Consider the following 18,385-nt stretch of genomic DNA (forward strand, 5'->3'; position numbering starts at 1 on the left):
TGGTTGCCACCTCTCCGCCAGTATTTCCACTGTAAACATGAGGACAGCCCTGACACCGAGGTTGGTGGCAGTGGCAACGCTCGGACAGCTGGGAACAGAATATAAAAAAAGAGAGAGACAACACAGACATTCGAGAGTGAGACTGTCAGACATGGCAGGTTGAGGAACAATGGTGTAGTCTCTTTTGGATTAATTGGACAATTTATGACTATACACACCGAAGACCCTTGCCAAACTATTAATTAGGTTGATTCACCAAAATATGATGACTATAATTACCCTAACTCTTCACAGCGACAGGACAAGTAACTACTGTACTCCTTACAAACCTACATAGTCTGTTTTAAAGTGTATCATCATGGACTCTTCACTATTGCTGATGTGCAGTACACTGAGTGGGTGTACGAGTACCTTTAAAACAAGAGTACAAAATATTTTAAGAACCAGGAGAGTGTGCAAAGAGTAAAACCTTACATTCAAAGCTTTGGTGTGAAACATTGTGACGGATATCAACCGTAAAGCCACAATTTAAATGGTAAATGTAAATGGACTGTACTTGTATAGCACCTTTCTAGTCCTCCAACCACGCAAAGTGCTTTTTACACTACAAATCATCACATTCATACGCTGAATGGGTACAGGGGCTACCATGCAAGGTCCCAACCTGCCCATCAGAGGAAGCTAACCACTCACACACATTCATACACTGATGGCACAGCCATCAGGAGCAATTTGGGGTCAAGTGTCTTGCCCAAGGACACATCGGCATGTGGACTGGAGGAGCCGGGAATTAAACCGCCGATCTCCCGATTAGTTGACGACCCGCTCTACCTCCTGAGCCACAGCTGCCCCAATTTAAAGGCTAACACAACTGAATATGAATATAACAACAGTTCTTAGATGTTAACATACATTACAACAGGTTTCAAAGAAGACACTGAAGCGTCTGAAGCAATAATCATAGTCCGCCTCCATTACAACAGGTTTCTCACAAGACTAGGCCTTAGACATTTCACTGTGTTGCTGTCAACAGCCAACAGAGACTTTTTTTTTAGTGTCCATTGCTTGACATATTGTGCAAGAGACACATTTTACATATCTACCTTCAGAAAATTTCCTAATATTCCTCCAAAAACAACATGAGCCAGCACTTCGAAGAACAAGATGGTTCTCTGTTTTCCTCTCTCTCTCTGCTCTGCTTCCCAGTATCACTTTCACTCACAGGAGTACTCCAAAAGGGAAAGTGTCATCTTGTCCCACCTTATGATTCGTTTTAAAGATTGGTTTTAAAGAAGAGGGGGAAGATCTCATAGTGAGCAGCAAACTTTCCCACAGTTTGGATTTTAACTGGGAGCATGGAATGAAGAGCAATGATTGGTTAGCAGATCTGAGGTGAGATAAGGCTGACTGACTGATTCCTACGCAGAGAGAATGGCAGTAATCGAGTCAAGAAGAAATTAAAGTGTGTGTTGTCTCCTTAAATGACAGGAAGGGACCATTTGGGCCAAATTTAAGAAAAATGAAAGATTTTTCATTTAATTGATCATGCTTGAAATAAAATTACAATATTTCAGCTATTTTACATTAGAATGTATTTTTATACTAATACTGATAATAATCATAGCACATATAGTCCAGTTTTAATACTTAAACAAAACTGAAGCCACACATATTTTGTTCAGATGTGCTTTGTTCTGTGAAAAGTCCCATATCAAAAAAGATGTGGATGGTTTAACTGTTTAATCATGATGAAAACAACCATGTCGGTGACAATGATGTGCATTGTGCTTCAGACCTGCCCCCTCCATCGACACGAGAGCGCCCCCCTGGCTGTAAGACCGTGTTTGTTGGAGGCTTGCCAGAGAACGCCACAGAGGAAATCATCAGGGAAGTGTTCGACCAGTGCGGGGAGATCACCGCCATCCGCAAGAGCAAGAAGAACTTCTGCCACATCCGCTTCAGTGAGGAGTTCATGGTGGACAAGGCTATTTATCTATCAGGTGGGCAGTCACACACACAAACATGATAGTTCAGTCATTGTGTACTCCATAAGCTTGAGACTTACTGTGTGCATTTCACAGAATTAATTTATGGTGGTATACAGTATTATGTGGGTCAAGATGAGTTCATAAAGGATATGACTTGAAGTATCTGTAATCCAAATAAAGTTTTGCAACTGAAATGTTTTGGACACATCAACAGCATTCTGATCAATTGAACTTCATTATGTGAAATCATCAAAATGTTTGCATTATGCATCCTGTCATTTTTTTAAATTTTGTATGTGCCCTCTCTCCCCAGCATCTGATATATGTTTTTGTGCGTTCTCCCCCTTTTCACTGTGAATGGCAGCAGGAGTAGCTGAACACAGTGATGAACACTTACCCAGCACTTTTTTAGGAACACCTGTGAAATGCAATCCAATGCAACAGTTCTGCCATGAATTCTACTTTTACGAAGTCTACCCCATTAACATACATGAGGGGGAAAATATTAGGAATGTGACATGTGAATCTGCTAAAGAATGCACCACAATCATTTCTTAGTTTTTTTTGATGGAAAGAATAGCTCACTACTGGAAATGTTACAGGATTTTGAAAATACCAATGCAACCTGAATGTTATGCATTAATATAATTAAACTAATAGTGTATTCACCAGGACTGTGCAAACCATCTACAGTTTGCATGTAAAGATTCCTAACAAGGCAGCAAAACACACATCAGAAGTTCTGAATTAGTATATTGCCTGTATATTGGAACACAATCCCTTGCAGTGCATAGTTAAACACGAGTCCAGCTGTATTAATTTCAGTGTTGCATTGCAGTGTTGCAAGCTGTTGCATTCTTCATTTTGGAGGTTCAAGATTTCAGGCAGAGAACAGTGGACACAAAAGAAGAACCCACGACAGCAGCTACAAGTTAAGTTAGTGGCCTATAACTATAATGTTTTATCTCCTCCTAGGGTATCGAATGCGTATTGGATCCAGCACCGATAAAAAGGACTCAGGGAGGATCCATGTTGACTTTGCCCAGGCCAGAGATGACTTGTATGAATGGGAGTGCAAACAGCGCTTACTGGCCAGAGAAGAAAGACATCGCCGCAAGATCCATGAAGATCGCCTGCGCCCACTGTCTCCTCCTCCTGTTGTGCACTACTCTGAACATGAAGCGGTTATGTTAGCAGAGAGACTGAAAGGTGAGCAGGGTGAGGAGAAAAACTGATGAGATTAATTTAGGATTGTAGATAGAGACATACATATCTCTGCCTAAACAAAACAATCAGTACAATTATAAATGCCATTACAATTTTAATTAATAGAGTGAATAGTCCCAATATATGACATCTGCTAATAGAAAATATTATTTTCATTGCTGTCAAGGCCACACACTCCATGTGATTATGGAAAATAACACATCCACAGAGGCAAATGACTGATTTGCTTCAGTAAACTGTTGCTGAGAAATGTGCAGGCGTAGTGATAGATATGATTATAGAAAACATAGACAATCATTTTTATCAAGTATACAAATCTATAATCATGTATAGCTTTTCAAAGCTGGTTTAGAGGTCATTGTTAACAATACTTCAAATTTGATTGTCAACACATCTGTTGTTATGGTTACAGTCAGCAGTGTGTGTGGTGTGTGTACTGTATAATCTACTGTGCAGCACTGGAACCTACCTGCTGAGACACCTAATAACAATTGCAGATAAATCATTCAAGAACCTGCACAATTATTGATATTCTTCATCTTCATTTGTAGCCGATATGAACAGACTGATACCAACAGCTCTGTTTGTCTACAACCGTGTGAAGCAGGCAAACACTGTGACAACAGAGGTGAGCTGGAGGATAATACAGTGAAGATCATTTAACAGACCGTGTTTGCAGGTGTCTGTATATGTTAGTACTGTTCTACAGTTGCTCTAGTTATCACACTGTGATCCTTAGAGAGGTTCAGAGAGGCTCAACAAATGCAATTTGTTGCAACAAATTATTTGAGAGCAGGGAAGTCTTGACACTGTAGACCCCAAAACCTGCTTTTCATTTCAGCACCCATGTTTTAACAGACTAGAGCATCTGACACACGGCTGCGTCATACCAGCAACATCGACATCATACCAGCAACATTACACCTTTCTCTATAGTTTCAATGTCTGTATCTGTCACAACTGCAGGTCAGCCTGCGTGGTGCATGTCGGGGGAGGGGGCCTCTCTGGTGGGGAACTCCAGCACGGAGAGTCGGTGACACATGCATCATATTAATTTGTTATTATCAGTGTGTTTCCGACCTGTTGTAGACGTGAGTATGAACGTGGCTCGGCAAAAAAATGCAGCAATCGTCTGGCAAAAAAGTTGAACCAGACTTGACTTTCACCGCAACGTAACCCAACATCATCCGGAAAGGTGCTGCGTTGGACACATATATGCAAGCATACATTCCTGGTGGATTACTTTGTAACGTAAACACTGTATTCAACTGTTTACCTCGCCATCATCACGATGAAAGATACAACAGTTACCACCGTGAAAACTTTGCAGAGTTATAAAATCCTGTCTGAGTATTACAAACCTCTGTGCAGTGTTTTTGCTTCTGATAAGCCTTTAACTGCATTAATTTGTAGCTCCAACTCGACTTCCTGGATTGTATTTTGTTGTCTCACTGGTACCTTATATAACACGCCCCCACCACTGCAGCCCCTGTAGTGTTTTAACATGGGGCAGTTTTCAGTCTGAATGCAGCCTAAGATCTGTATGTCAAGCAAATTCTTTTAAAACCCAGTTTCATACTGTGTAATTGGTTCGATGTTAACGTTGGAGACCTTTTCTTTCCTTCCAGTCGGGCTCCAAACTTGATTACCTTTCACTCGCATATGGAGGAGCTGATACAAAGAGACACAACGTGGGTGTGGACAGGCAGGGATGTGCACAAGAAAGAAGCGAGTGATGAGGGCTGTTTTTGTGGAGGAGTGTGAAGGTCACTCCTCCTCCTCCTCCTCCTCCTCCTCCTCCTCCTCCTCCTCCTCCTCCTCCTCAATGTTTGCTCTGCTCTGCTGCAGCTGATTCTTCTCTCCCATGGCTGAAAACACACTAGTTTTACTGTATCTGGCAGGTTAAAGAAGGCTTCCCTGTGTTTTTGAAGACAAAGGAGGACTGGCTTCACCATTGCAATTTAGAGCAATAATCAAATCCAGCACACTACTCATTACTGCTGTGATCAGGGCCATTGAACAACATTACCATCCTGTCATGACGGTGAGTGGAGCAGGTGGACCCAATCGCAAGAGACAGCAGGCAGGCAGGATTTAATGAAGTGATTCAAAAAAGTCACAGGAGACACTGAGACACAGGAACAAACACAGACGACTCGACAGAGACTGAACTGAAAACTGGACTATAAATACACAGGGTGTGATTGAAAACTGAACACAGGTGAGTAAAAAAAGACACAGGTGAAACACATGAGGTAATCAACAAAGGCGGGAAAACAGGAAGTAAAGCTCACAAGACATAAGGAGAAAACATTTCAAAATAAAACAGGAACTAAAGTAATCAGACAACAGGTGACACAACACACAGGCAGACTGGGAGCTGATAAACTGACAGGACAGGACAGGACAGACAGCAGGGCTGGGCTAACAAGAATGATGCAGGGCAGGTGAGAGGAGGTGTACATGAACACAGGAAGAGTAAAGGAACACACAAGGGAAACACAGAGAAAACCAAAACCAGGCAACATAAGTGCAACACGGAAAACTCAAGAGAACAAAATACACAGAGTCCAAAAATAACAGATAAAGTCCAGGCAGGACGTGACACATCCATTGTTCTTTCATCTTGCTGGATTAAATCAAGTTACAGTAATGTTATCTTACAACCTAAAACATTTTGACCATGGTAATATTGTATAAGGTCATCCACACATAAATAAAATGAAATGAAAAAACAAAGAAGTCAACATATAACCTGTATATCATTAAAACAGCAATACCTCCATTCATAAAGAAATACCTTCATATACCATTTACTACTGTAGTAATCCTGTAGTAATCCTGCCCTCATTGTATGTCAGATTTACTCCCACTACTCGTTTATCACTTTGCACCTTCAACAATTCTACAAAAAAAAAAAAAAATTCTGGTCCAGAGAGGACTGCAAAAGTATGTCTCTGGTATTTCAGACTGGTAATGCAACAAATTACCACCAACATCACAATTCAACTTACAAAAATATTTTCCATGGCAATTGTCAAAGGTGAAAAGTCTGGTTGCACCTGTTTCAAACAGTAATACAGAAAGTTTGAACAACTCACTGTGATTGATTTTCATTCCCCCAAAACTTGTTCACTAACAAAGACCATGCCATTTGTACGTTATAAAAAGTAGTTTTATTTGGATTGTCAAGAGGGTTCAGGATTGGATGAGAATAGTGTATGGTAGGCTGATTGGGGGTCGAGGAGAGGGATGAAGGGGGTCAATTGCCAGGGGATGAATGGGAGCTGAAGGTTGGTCCTGGTCGTGTATGGTGGGATGATGGGGTTGAGGAGAAGGATGAAGGGGATCGATGGCATGGGGATGATCGGGGACCAAATGGAGTCACAATGAGGCTGGAGCATCTAGGAACTGAGGGGTCGAGACTCAGGGTGGGGGCATGTCTCAATGAGCTTTCTGCCCCATCATCCCCCTGTGGCTCCTAAAATAGGACAAGAAGAATTACTTAAGCGGAAGTATTAACCCTAACGCGCATGTCTTTGATGGTGGGAGGAAACCAGAGCACCTGGCAGAAACGTACGCAAACACTGGGAGAACATGCAAACTCCACACAGAAAGGACCTGGTATGGCCAGTGTTGGAACCCAGGACCTTCTTGCTGTGAGGCAAAAGTGCTAACCACTGAGCCACCTTGACGACCATTGAGAGGGGAGAGAGTAGAAAAACGGGATTTGGGGGGGAGGGTTGTGAAAACTGCGACGAACGGGAGAGAAAGGGGTTAGACAAGCCTATATAGGTATGCACAGGTTAGACACGCCTATATAGGTATGCACAGGTGATTGAATTAGCGAGGCATAGGTGATTGAATTTAGTGAGAGAGAGGGGTGTGGTCTTGCTCCTTAACCTTAGTTATAATAACTAATTTAAAACTGGTAATAAGTGCCCCTGGATTATCTCCTCATCATCAAATCCAGTGCAGCAGTCAGACAAACCCCCATTTAAATAAACATTTGATTTCCTCAGAGCAGCTTCTTGGTTCACCTTTGACCAACTGCACTTACCATAGTTGTGTGTACAGTGTTTCTATGCAAGGAGTGATAACTAACAATTAGTATCACTTCCACCTGGCTACAGTGGAGGTTTGTTCCTGACTGGATGGCCTCTGCTGTAGTGATGTTGCCATGTCTCAAGATCTCAGCATTATCCTGGGCCTCGACTGATCTCACAAGTTAAGACTGTTTTCTAAGAGTGTTTCTATGAACACTCTGTAGGACAACGATGATGACACAAAGTGGCACATTGTTGAATTAATTTTTGTGTGTGCCGGTTTTATTTTGTAATTTAAACAACATCACTCATTTTGTATGAAATGTCACCCAACAAAGAACATCAGTGTTCATGATAAAAATATAGACTGACAAATGAACAAAAGCAATAAGAACTTTAATAAAACATGTAGGTTTTGTTTCTTAAGGTGCTCTTAGCCTCCTTTGAGTCAGTCAGAGTCACTTGTTAATTTAAAATAATTTCTAACAGCTTCTGTTACCAGAGACACCTCTTACGTTTAATAAGGTTCATAAAATGGATTTTACAGTCATCTTAGCCTTAAGATGCTTTTGGGAAACAAAAAGCAGTTCTCAAGGTGAATGTTCACTTTCATTTATTCTCATAAAAACTGACTACTGGAAGCTCCATGTTATTTCACCAGAGTCATTGTACCAAATATACAGACTAGCTAGCAACATACACACCAACCATGTCTTTGGAGAGTACTTGTGAGTGTGTGTTTGTATGACAGCTCTAAGTGCAAATCTTTATTTAAGATGAAGCACTTTTAAGCCACACAGGCATGTCTTTTCCTCAATTAATGCTGCCTATAACAAATCCACATCTGTTCATGTGTACCTGACATATTTACAATTTACACAATTGTGCTGCCCCTAAAATTTGCTTCATGTTCATTATGAACAGTTAGACCAGAAAGGTGAGCTTTGAAATTCATGTACGTGTCCTTATGTAAAATATGTCGTGATGTTAGCGGGGGGATGTGATGAATACTTGTGGCCCATGCAGCTCCTACTGCTGGTTTTGGCTAGTTTTTGGAAAATGGATGCAAAGAAGCTTCTCTTTCTACAGAGCAGGGCATATAAAATTGGATGATGTGGTATTTTTAGAATGTGACTGCTGCTAAGACCCATGTCTACAATCAGAATACGACATGAAATGACACACAACACACTGAGAATGACATTTCTTAAGTGCAGTATTTTTTAAACAAAAAAATTTAGGGAGAAAACGCATTCATTCTCCTTAATATGGCACACCAACACCAAATGAGGAGGTGAAACGAAAAAGTGCTGTGTGACTTTGCTGCATTTTCAAAACATCAGAGCTTTAGAATTTGCTTTGAGTTGTTTGTATTTGCTTTTGCATCTCCAATTTAACTACAAAATCCAAACTTCAGTCTCTGTGAAGTTTTCCCATCAACCCACCACCTAACATAAACAAGCATGTATTTTTTTCTGAATAACCTTTTTGAATTCATTCTTTACCTCAAACAGCAGGGGAAATAAATTTCCATTATTCCTTCAGTCGTCCCTGTTCAGCTGAGCTTCATTGTGCTCACTGTAATGTGACTGTAATCTGCTGCTGTGTATGAATGGGGCTTTATCGGTGCAGGGGAAAGTGTCTTCTTACAGGTTGTGTTGCAGTGGGTATTGAGCTCATTTAATGCTCTCTAATTCACTCTGTTCTGCTGTCGTTCGCGGCTCTGTGGCATCGCTCAATTATTATTCAAATGGGGGAGAACACACTTGACAGAGGCCCGTGGAGACTCAGTACTTTTTACGACTGAGACCAAAGGCTGTATTGGTTGAAAAGTTGAATATCAAAATTGCCTTTTGTGTTCAGTGGCTGTGACATGGTTCACAGATCCATGAACAGTGAACGCCCCTAGAGAAGTATTTTAATCCCCACTATAGTTGCTCTGTTGTTTGTTTAGCCTGACTGAATGTTAAAGGTCCCATGAAACAGCTTTCAGATCATACTCTTATGTCGCCATTTTGTGTAATGTTGCATGAAACAGTATGCTGGGGAGGGACTTGACATCAGGAGGGACGTGACTTGGGAGTTAAAGTTTGTGGACAAAGGAATAAGTGACACTGGAATCATGGGGGTGAGTCATCTGTTTTAATGTATAGTTTTAGTTGTTTGCAGAGGATTGGTGTGTTTTAATGTTCCCTAACGCCTCCTACTTCATTTCTGCTGACAATTTGTCTCTCTCGAAAAATAGATTTTGATTTCTTAACCATCCTTGTTAAATAAGGGTCAAATTACATAATATAAAGGTAACCAGAAAGGATCACTCACCTCCTTTCCCATCACTCCCACATACAGCGAAGATGAATGAGGACAAAGAGGAAGGGCCAGCTTGTTACTGCTGCTAGTACAACAGTTTGGTGAAAAAAATATCTCTTTTTGGTTTTTGTTGGAATTTTGTAAACACACCTGAGTTTCCTGTTTCATTGTCCTCTCCTTTTAAAAGTCTGACCACAACCAGCATCACTGAGGGTGTATTGCGCCTGTAACCACACCCAACAGTGATGTCACAGTGTACCGACATACCCCAGAGTACACATCTAAATCACTGCAGCAATGTGAGAAGTTAATCACTGGAGGTCAGCGGAAACAAGATTTTCAGTTGCTCTTAAGTTGCTCTTAAATGACACTTCACAGGAAATAAAAAGGTGAGATTATGATATTTTCAAAAATGTGGAAATTAATTTTATAATTTACAGTATAGTGTTGTGTAAGGGTAAATAGTGCAATAGACACAGAAACACAAGATAACAACATGAAAAATGATTTTGTTTTTCTCTGTGACTTCTTGAAACTACAGAATTGATTATTGTTGTCAGTGTTTCTGCCCTTGAAATGGATGAGGATTATGTAAAAGGAGATTAAAAAGAAGAAAAGTATTTCCTTTTATGGTTCCTGTACTCTGGATTATTATTTGTGTCTGCCTTTCTACACACTTTGTGTATATACATGTATTATATTTGGTTTTGAAAGTACTTATGTCCATATGAGCACATTTTTGCATTTGTATATTTCACATATTGCTTTTCATTGTGATCTTCTTATTTTAATTTGTCATTGTCTGGTACAGTCACATATCTATTCTGATTTACTCTATATATTTATACTGTATGTGCTTTATATTTGAAAAGGCCTTGTACATTATAGTGACTTTTTATAGAATCTTGCATATTGCAAACTTTGTGGTCTACCAGTATTCTTATAATGCACATGCTCTGCCAATTATTACTGCCATTTTTCACAATCTCTTAATGCTTAATCACATCTCCTGATATTGAAATTGTTGGACGCTTTTGCTCTACACCCAAGATACACTCACTGAAAGAGACGCTCACTCATTTATCACACTCAGTTGCACAAAAAAATCTTTCCAGGTCAGTCATGATGTAAAATTCAACCATGAGCATCTTTTTAAAATGAGATTTTTAAAATATTAAAATTGATCTTTAAGGAAATTTGGGGCTCATATAGTATAGTTTGAAGTTGTGGTTATAGTTGGGATTCACCTTTAATATTTTGTCATGTAACAGATGACAATGACTGGTCATTGTTGTGGATATTTTGAGCGATGCACTTTACCCATGACCGTTTAAGTCATGTTGCATGTAATTTCAGCAATTTTGGTTTTAGCATCTGACTGTGTCATCCACCTATCTGTGTTGTTTAGGGAAGCCTCCTCTGACCTTGGTAACCATGGAAATGCTGATATACCCTATATCAGAGAGGTTTCTGCCTTCCCCAAAACATCACAGACAGCTGAAGTCTCAAGGAGAAGATATCTTAATCTCTGATCAAGAATTACAGTGTGACCTCAAAGCCAAGCTTGACCCAAAGTAACCCAATTTGTAACCGCTAAAGATGGAAAATTCCATAACAGTCATAAACTTACAAAAATAAGGACATGAAGCACACATCACAACAGAAGCTGGCTCCAATAGAAACCTTTACAGAGTATGTAATATATCACTATGCTAAAAATAGAGATATTGTTTAGTTTTGGAAGCTGGGAATGGAGAGTGTTTTTTGAAAGAATTATCAGAATCATTGAATTATTGAGACATGCATGTTGTGGTATATTGTGGTAAGGTTTGATGTTATTTTTCTTGTCTGTGTAAGTATCTCACACTTTGTTACCTTTTCCCACAGACGACCACAAGTTCAGTGAGGCCACGGCAGTGCTGTTCACCTGGATCGACCGGGGCGAAGTCAACCGCCGGACCGCCAATCACTTCTACTCCATGATCCAGTCAGCCAACAGCCACGTTCGCCGGCTGATGAGTGAGAAAGCTCAGCATGAGGAGGAGATGGAGCGGGCTAAAGAGATCTTCAAGAACGCCCTGCTGGCCATATTAACACAATGTAAGGAGACTTATTTATTTCCAACACATTGTCACACTGTTAGAACATTGCAGGCAGATGGAGTGCACATGGGAAAAGTCATTAAGGTAATTTCTACTTGTGACTTGTATTCAGACTACAAATAGCTTCTTCCGTCTTTCATAATGCTTCATCATCTAAAGGCATAATCTTACATCAGCTGGCCAGCAAGCAAAATTGGGTAGAATAAACAATAAGAACAAATGACAAAAAATGACGGTCAACCTTGTAGATGAATTCAGTCAATCATAACAGCAATAATGACAGGGAAACATGCAAGTTAGAGCTGATAAGCTGTGACAGCCAACTAGCTTGTTGACAAGAAACAGTTCAAATTAAAAATCAAGAAACGATCAGTATTGCAGCTACAATGAGCTGTTAGATCAAGAGCTGCAGGTGACTTTGACAGGTAACAACTCCTTTTACTGTATCTTGCAGTTGTACCGTATACAGCATGAAATCAGATTGTGATTTTTATTATTGACCGACTTCTTTATTAAAACAATGTGTTTGTTTGTCTGCTCTGTAAATAGATACACCAGAGGGGTGTTCCATCAACGCAGCTAAAGAAAGCTGCACTTTCTTGAAAAAGCCTGGCCAGAATTAACGACAACTTTCACTTGAGGCTCAAGCCATTCAACTAATGTAGCTTAGCTGCATCTAGTCAACGCTAAGTCTAGCCAGACTGGTGTGAGCGTGCACGGAGTACATAAGCAGCCCAGAACAGTTGATTGTCAAAAAGACTATACTATATCGCAAAAAGAAGAGAAAACTAGAGTGGTGTTCTTCTCAGAGGAGAAGAACAAAGAACAAAGCTGCTGATTGAACTATATGAAGAATATAAAGGAGTTTTCACCTAAAAGGGCAAAACTACTGCAATTAACAAGGTGAAATTGATGACAGATTAAATGTATAGCTGTAGGTGGGTAGTGATAGCCTAAAGGTTAGAGGTGGTAACTTATTTCTAGAAGATTGACGGTTCAATCCCTGCATCCGGCTTGATGAGTCTGCATCATGAAATGAAGAGCAGTGCTTGTTCCTGTTCATGGTTTTATCTTTATTTGTTAATAAATGAGCATTGAGATCAGTGACTGTGGTTATATTGTCACTAGGCTAGATAATATCAGATGTATATTTAAAACTATGGTGTAGGCAACTCAAGAGAACTGACTTACCATTACTAACATTATCATACTCTTTGACACATTTCTCTTTCACAGGATGGCAAGCATCACTGAAACTTAAAATTAACTGGAAACTGCAGGATATAAGTACAGTGGAAACCGCTTATAGTGATCACGTCTGTCTGGGTCAAATATCACTGTAAGCAGATGATTATTATAACCTTTTCTCTTTTTTCTTTATTTAAAATATAAAGTTACTGAATTTTAATAACTGTCTCATAATACAGTATAGCTGCTTCAAACGCAGTGTGTACATTTTTGAAGCAGCAGGTTCTGACTTTTGCCAAATTCCTTATTATAGGAGAAGATAACAGTGAAATTTACTTAAATTTCTTCCCCCCCTTTTATTGCCATAAGTTCTGAGAGGGAGAGGGAAGGAGGGAGACTACATTTGTCATTGATAGAAAATGACTTTCTGTCTCTGTCATGATTTCAGTGTGCACGAAGCAGCAGCCACTTATCATGGAAGTAAAGTATGAAAATAGATTTATGTGATTTAAAATGTTTTTTCATACGTTGTCATGTATGAAGAGACCCAAAATGAACACTGTGGGTGGACTACTTGAGTTCTAGAGGTGACTTTTTTAAACAGCATAAATGCTGTATAGGAATGATTTTGTCCCAAACTTTTTGATCCATATAAGCAGCTGATCACTGTAACTGTGATCACTGTAAGCAGTTGCCACTGTACACACTTAAACACAGCAGAAGGTCATGGTTTGGACTTTATTTAATTTTGTTTTTGTCTTCACAGCTTGAACAAAATGAGTGAATGAATAAATAAATAGCTTCAAAATAACGCTGGCACACTTTTATTTCTTAAATTACGAATACTAAGCTTTTAATTAAAAGGGTTGCGAGTGCAAAAAGACACTTGATGGAACCATCTTTTGAGAGTCTGTTCCTGTCCATCAGACATTCTTTGACACACAGCTAAATTAAGCTTTACCATTAGCCTGCCACGGTGCAGGCTAGTTCTGCTGACTATGTTACCATGGTTACTGAGATGGGACTCATATAAGCCGTAGTGATGGAACTGATCTCTAATTTAAATTAGCGAGGCTTATTGAAATAAGCCAGGCTATCCCATTAGCCAGCTTGATGGAACACCCTTCAGCTGTAGTATTAAACTTGCTGTTCCCACGGTAACTACAGGTGTCATCAAATCAACAAGGACTGAAATTGTAAGGATTATAACTTTAAGCTTCATGGAAAGTTACCCTGGTAGCCAATGGGTTCAATTCCAGCCAGGGACCTTTATTGCATTTCAACTCTCTCTGATATAATTGGCAAGAGCAGTGTAATCTTTTCAAACACTGACAACAAAGTGTTGACCATAATCTATTTTTGATTATTTTGTGTTCCGTTATTGTAAATATAATGTGGAAATAGCTTAATATCTGACAATATTCAGGCCAGTTCCTTTGAGATTTTAAATAATAGCTAATTACCCCCATCACTACAGCATCAGCATACAGTGTGACTGCATTCATTATTACAGTTCCTCACACTACTACAGGGTGTGGTGCACACAGGTTGCAGAGGTGCAGACCGTGAAGCCATTTTTACCCCATCCATTTTAAAGCCTGCCTCAATGCAAGTCATTTACTCTACAAGGATCTCAGCCCAGTCTCCATGACAACACTCCCCCATCTGTCTCACCATCAGATCCATTATCTTCAGCTCACTGTGATTAGGTCAGTCGCACAAGGTTTTAGAGTCAGTAATGTGACAATGCTCTGACCTTTTCACAGGCTCAGAAAATGCCAACACACAATGACTAATAACCACAGCTGGTATTTTGAATGCATGTGGTTCTACTTTGAAATAGCTGTGGTTAACCATTACTCATTCACTGTCACTTCTCGAAATATTTCCATTTAAGCTGCATTAAGTAATTTTTGACCATTAGGGGGCAGAGAAAGTCAGCAGCAGATGCAGCTACATAATTATTCAGTTAAAGTTGTGTTGTCTGTCAATGTATTAATTAAGCTTCTCAGAGCAGGAAATCACTCCTAACACTGTGTCTACACAGAAAACAGAAAGCAGAGCAGCAGCAGTGAGTGCTCCATCTGTGTGTCTACACAGGAGGTGTTCAGGTATCGTGAGGAATGTAGGTCAACTGCGTTGACTGTAGTTACGCACATAAAATGGAGGAAAATAGACGTGAAGCCTAAAAATACGCTTCAGGTCGTGGTTACACACGTGACATGTGAGCCGATATGTGGGCTGTGTAGACAGCTATATTGATTATCATATAAGTTTACTGTTCCATCAGACACACGTGACACGGATGACTGAAAAAGGTGACTGAGACACTGTCAGTGTAGACACAGTAGACACAGTGTAAATTGGCTAAAAAATTCTCAGAGTAATGTATTTTTGGTCCTCCTATTAGGACTAGGAGTAAAAGCATTTTATTAAGTTTCTTAACTTATCACTCCTATATCTGCCAATATTTAGGAGAGCGCCTGGTGTCCTAACTTGTTAGGAGCTGCAGGAGACAACATTCAGGTAGAGATATTCTGTGAGAGGAGAGATGTTTTATGATAGCTTGATAAGAATAAGCTTCATAAAAGATTGTATAAAAATAAAAAGTAAGAATAAAATCGTATAAAAATAAGGAGAACACACGTTGTCCCCACAAAAGACCGCATCCTGACGGCGTTACACTTTGTTGTAACAGGGAACATGCAGCTTTGCAACAATGATGAATCAGTCATTGATTCATCAGTTCACTGTGCATGTCAACATGTAAACAAGTCTTGTAAGTCTGCTGGAAGCTTGTGTGAGGGAGTTCAGAGGCCAGGACAGAGGACTGTAGAAGGGTAAGTATAGTGCTGTCTGTCTGTCTGTCTGTGTTTGTTTATCTGTCTGTGTCTGTCTGTCTGTCTGTCTGTCTGTCTGTCTGTGTCTGTCTGTTGATCTTGTGGCTCCATCAGAGAAAGTCTTAAGCACAGGAACTACAAAGATGTTTCTGAAATGAGTGGATGATGCTTTATGTTCATTCAGGTTTGACAAGTAAGAATGACATCACTTGTGAAAATGTTTGAGTTTGAGTGACAGCAAATAAAATTTCAGAGCTGTACTTTGAAGGGCAACATTTAAACATAGAATGTATGGCTGTTCTAACTGCATGCTCAAAAGTTATATATATTATAACTTTTGAGTTATATTCTCATTCAGTCTTATATTGGAGCATACAAATTCACTACATTACAATTTCCATTTAGCTTAAACATATAATATGACATGTGACAACACCCATATTGTGTATTGAGTCCAACCAATAAACATCCATTCTGGATAAATGTTGCCTTGTCAGTCTTGAAGGAACTGAAGCTGCAGGTGATGAGATGTAAGTACAGAGCACTGACCAGGAGGGAGACCTGGTCATCACATGACACACTCTAGCTGACACCTATCACCAGCCTTAATGTGCTACCAACACAACATAATTTATTGTTTTGTTTTTTAAGAAAGGACAAATTATATTTTCAGTGTGTATCTATCTTCAAGCATAATAAATAAACTGTTGATCAGGAGTTCCTGTCCATTTTCCTCCTTAACCCACTCCTTGTGAATTTGCACCTAATTCGCATGACATGTAATCACATAAAATTATATTTCTACTGAATGTTTATCAAATTAATATTTTGAATTACAGTAAAGACAGATCAATGATTTACAATAACATTTGCTTTATGTATTCTACAGATAAAAGTTTTGTCATTCCGTCATTATTTGCTCAGAAAGTCGGGTCTCATGAGTTCATAAGACACTCTAGTCTCATGGAGCCAGTTGTATACTCAGTAGAGTAGTACTGCCTATAGTTTATGTCTAAAGACAAGCGCACTTTCCAAAAGTGTCAAATGGAAATTTGCATCAATGCTCTAATCATCAAAGGTCATGTGACTTCCATTCATGCTAAAATTAACTAGCTTTATGAAGAGCACATTATGTGTATTTATATTGTTTTTTGATGTTACCTTAGTAAATGTTTCAATTATATGTTACTGTTGGTTCAGCCACACAAGTAAAATAATCAAATCTGGTGCTGTAAGACATAATAACCATCATCTCATCATGATGTTTTAACTTCATGATCAGTACACAAATGGTTATACAGTTGTATTACACAGTGCAGGTTCTGCAGGCTGCAGTCCAAGCAGCATGTAACAGAGAGTATAGTCTGTCCTCTCAGATGTTGACAGAGCAGAACCCAGTGAATATGTAAAGAAACCCAAAGACACAGGCCAGTCAAGTTCTTCCACAAACCATTCGCATCATGTTAAACATTAAACAGGAATGGGCTTTCACCAAACTGTTCACACATAGTTGGAAGCACACATTTGTTTAAAATTTCTACTACTACTAATTAAACTATAAATAAACCTCTGAAAGGTGCACATGGTTTAGTCAACTCATGGACAATTTACAATTTATCACCTAAAACTGATTCTGCAAATTGCCCATGATTCCAGTGAAGTCTTATTCTACTGTGTTTTATCATGAAATACAGCCAGACAGTAATTCTTTCTCAGTGTACGAAACAGAGTTAGATGGCTTTCCACCTTTGTCTTATGCTCAAGATATAATGAAGACCTAAAAAATCATGATGGAAATAATCTTCTCTAATTTTTGTGCAATGCATCTAGGAGAAATAATATGGTAACTTACTGTTTGGCTGCAAGATGTATGACCTTTCATAGTTTGACCTGAGCAAATGATGACACTGTTTTAATTCTGGAGTGAACTGTTCCTTTAATATGAAAGAAACGTCAACATCAAGATGCCTGCATTCACTCAGCCTATGGTCAGTGTATGTCCACGGTCTCTCCTCTGTCTGCTGTATGAGCCTCAGTCAGTGCTTCAATGCTACATAAACGGCTTGTTTTGTCTTGACCCTCCCTCCTCCTCCTCCTCTTCCTGTTCACCCCAAAGTCGAGCAGATCAACACCGTTTTCACCGCCGCCACCAGGCAAAAGGCATGGGACCATTTCTCAAAAGCACAACGCAAGAACATAGACATTTGGCGCAAGCAGTGTGAGGTTGGTATACATTTTACTGTTTTCTCCTCCCACCTCAGCCCACTTTCTTCTCTGCTGTCATTTCTGAGTCCCCATGAGAAAGCTGACAGACAGCCCTGTAGGATTTCTTGTATTCAGTGTCCTTGTTGTTGTTTTTCTGAATGCTGTGCCCTCACAGACAGACAGACAGACATCAGCTTCTGATTGTCGTTCTTTTTTCCCTCCAGCCCCGATGTAAAGCAAAGATCTGAAGCCACCTCGAAAGTGTGAGGTGCTGCTATGGCAACAGTGATTTCCAGGGTTAAGTCTCTGATCAATTATTCATCCAGAGTCAAATCCAGATAACAAGTATGAATGCTATGTATAAAGGAGTGGGGATTTGTCCGTTTTTAGCTTAGTCAGCCCTTAGGGGCATGCAGCAACAATCCAAACCATGGATGCTGATTCATGGATGGAGCAGCCTGTTGCTCTGCTGGGAGTCT

The 18,385-nt window shown here is 39.7% G+C and overlaps 1 protein-coding gene across 1 annotated transcript in view; it reads left to right on the plus strand.

The window, feature by feature from the left end:
* Positions 1 to 18,385, plus strand: part of enox1 (ecto-NOX disulfide-thiol exchanger 1) — a 101,940-nt gene that overhangs the window by 23,989 nt on the left and 59,566 nt on the right. The window contains exons 4-7 of the mRNA XM_042425444.1: positions 1,794 to 2,000; positions 2,964 to 3,197; positions 11,459 to 11,671; positions 17,818 to 17,924. Coding sequence (XP_042281378.1) covers positions 1,794 to 2,000; positions 2,964 to 3,197; positions 11,459 to 11,671; positions 17,818 to 17,924 — 761 coding nt within the window. The remainder of the gene's footprint in view (positions 1 to 1,793; positions 2,001 to 2,963; positions 3,198 to 11,458; positions 11,672 to 17,817; positions 17,925 to 18,385) is intronic.

Source organism: Thunnus maccoyii, chromosome 11, assembly GCF_910596095.1.
Source record: "Thunnus maccoyii chromosome 11, fThuMac1.1, whole genome shotgun sequence".
Taxonomy (NCBI): domain Eukaryota; kingdom Metazoa; phylum Chordata; class Actinopteri; order Scombriformes; family Scombridae; genus Thunnus; species Thunnus maccoyii.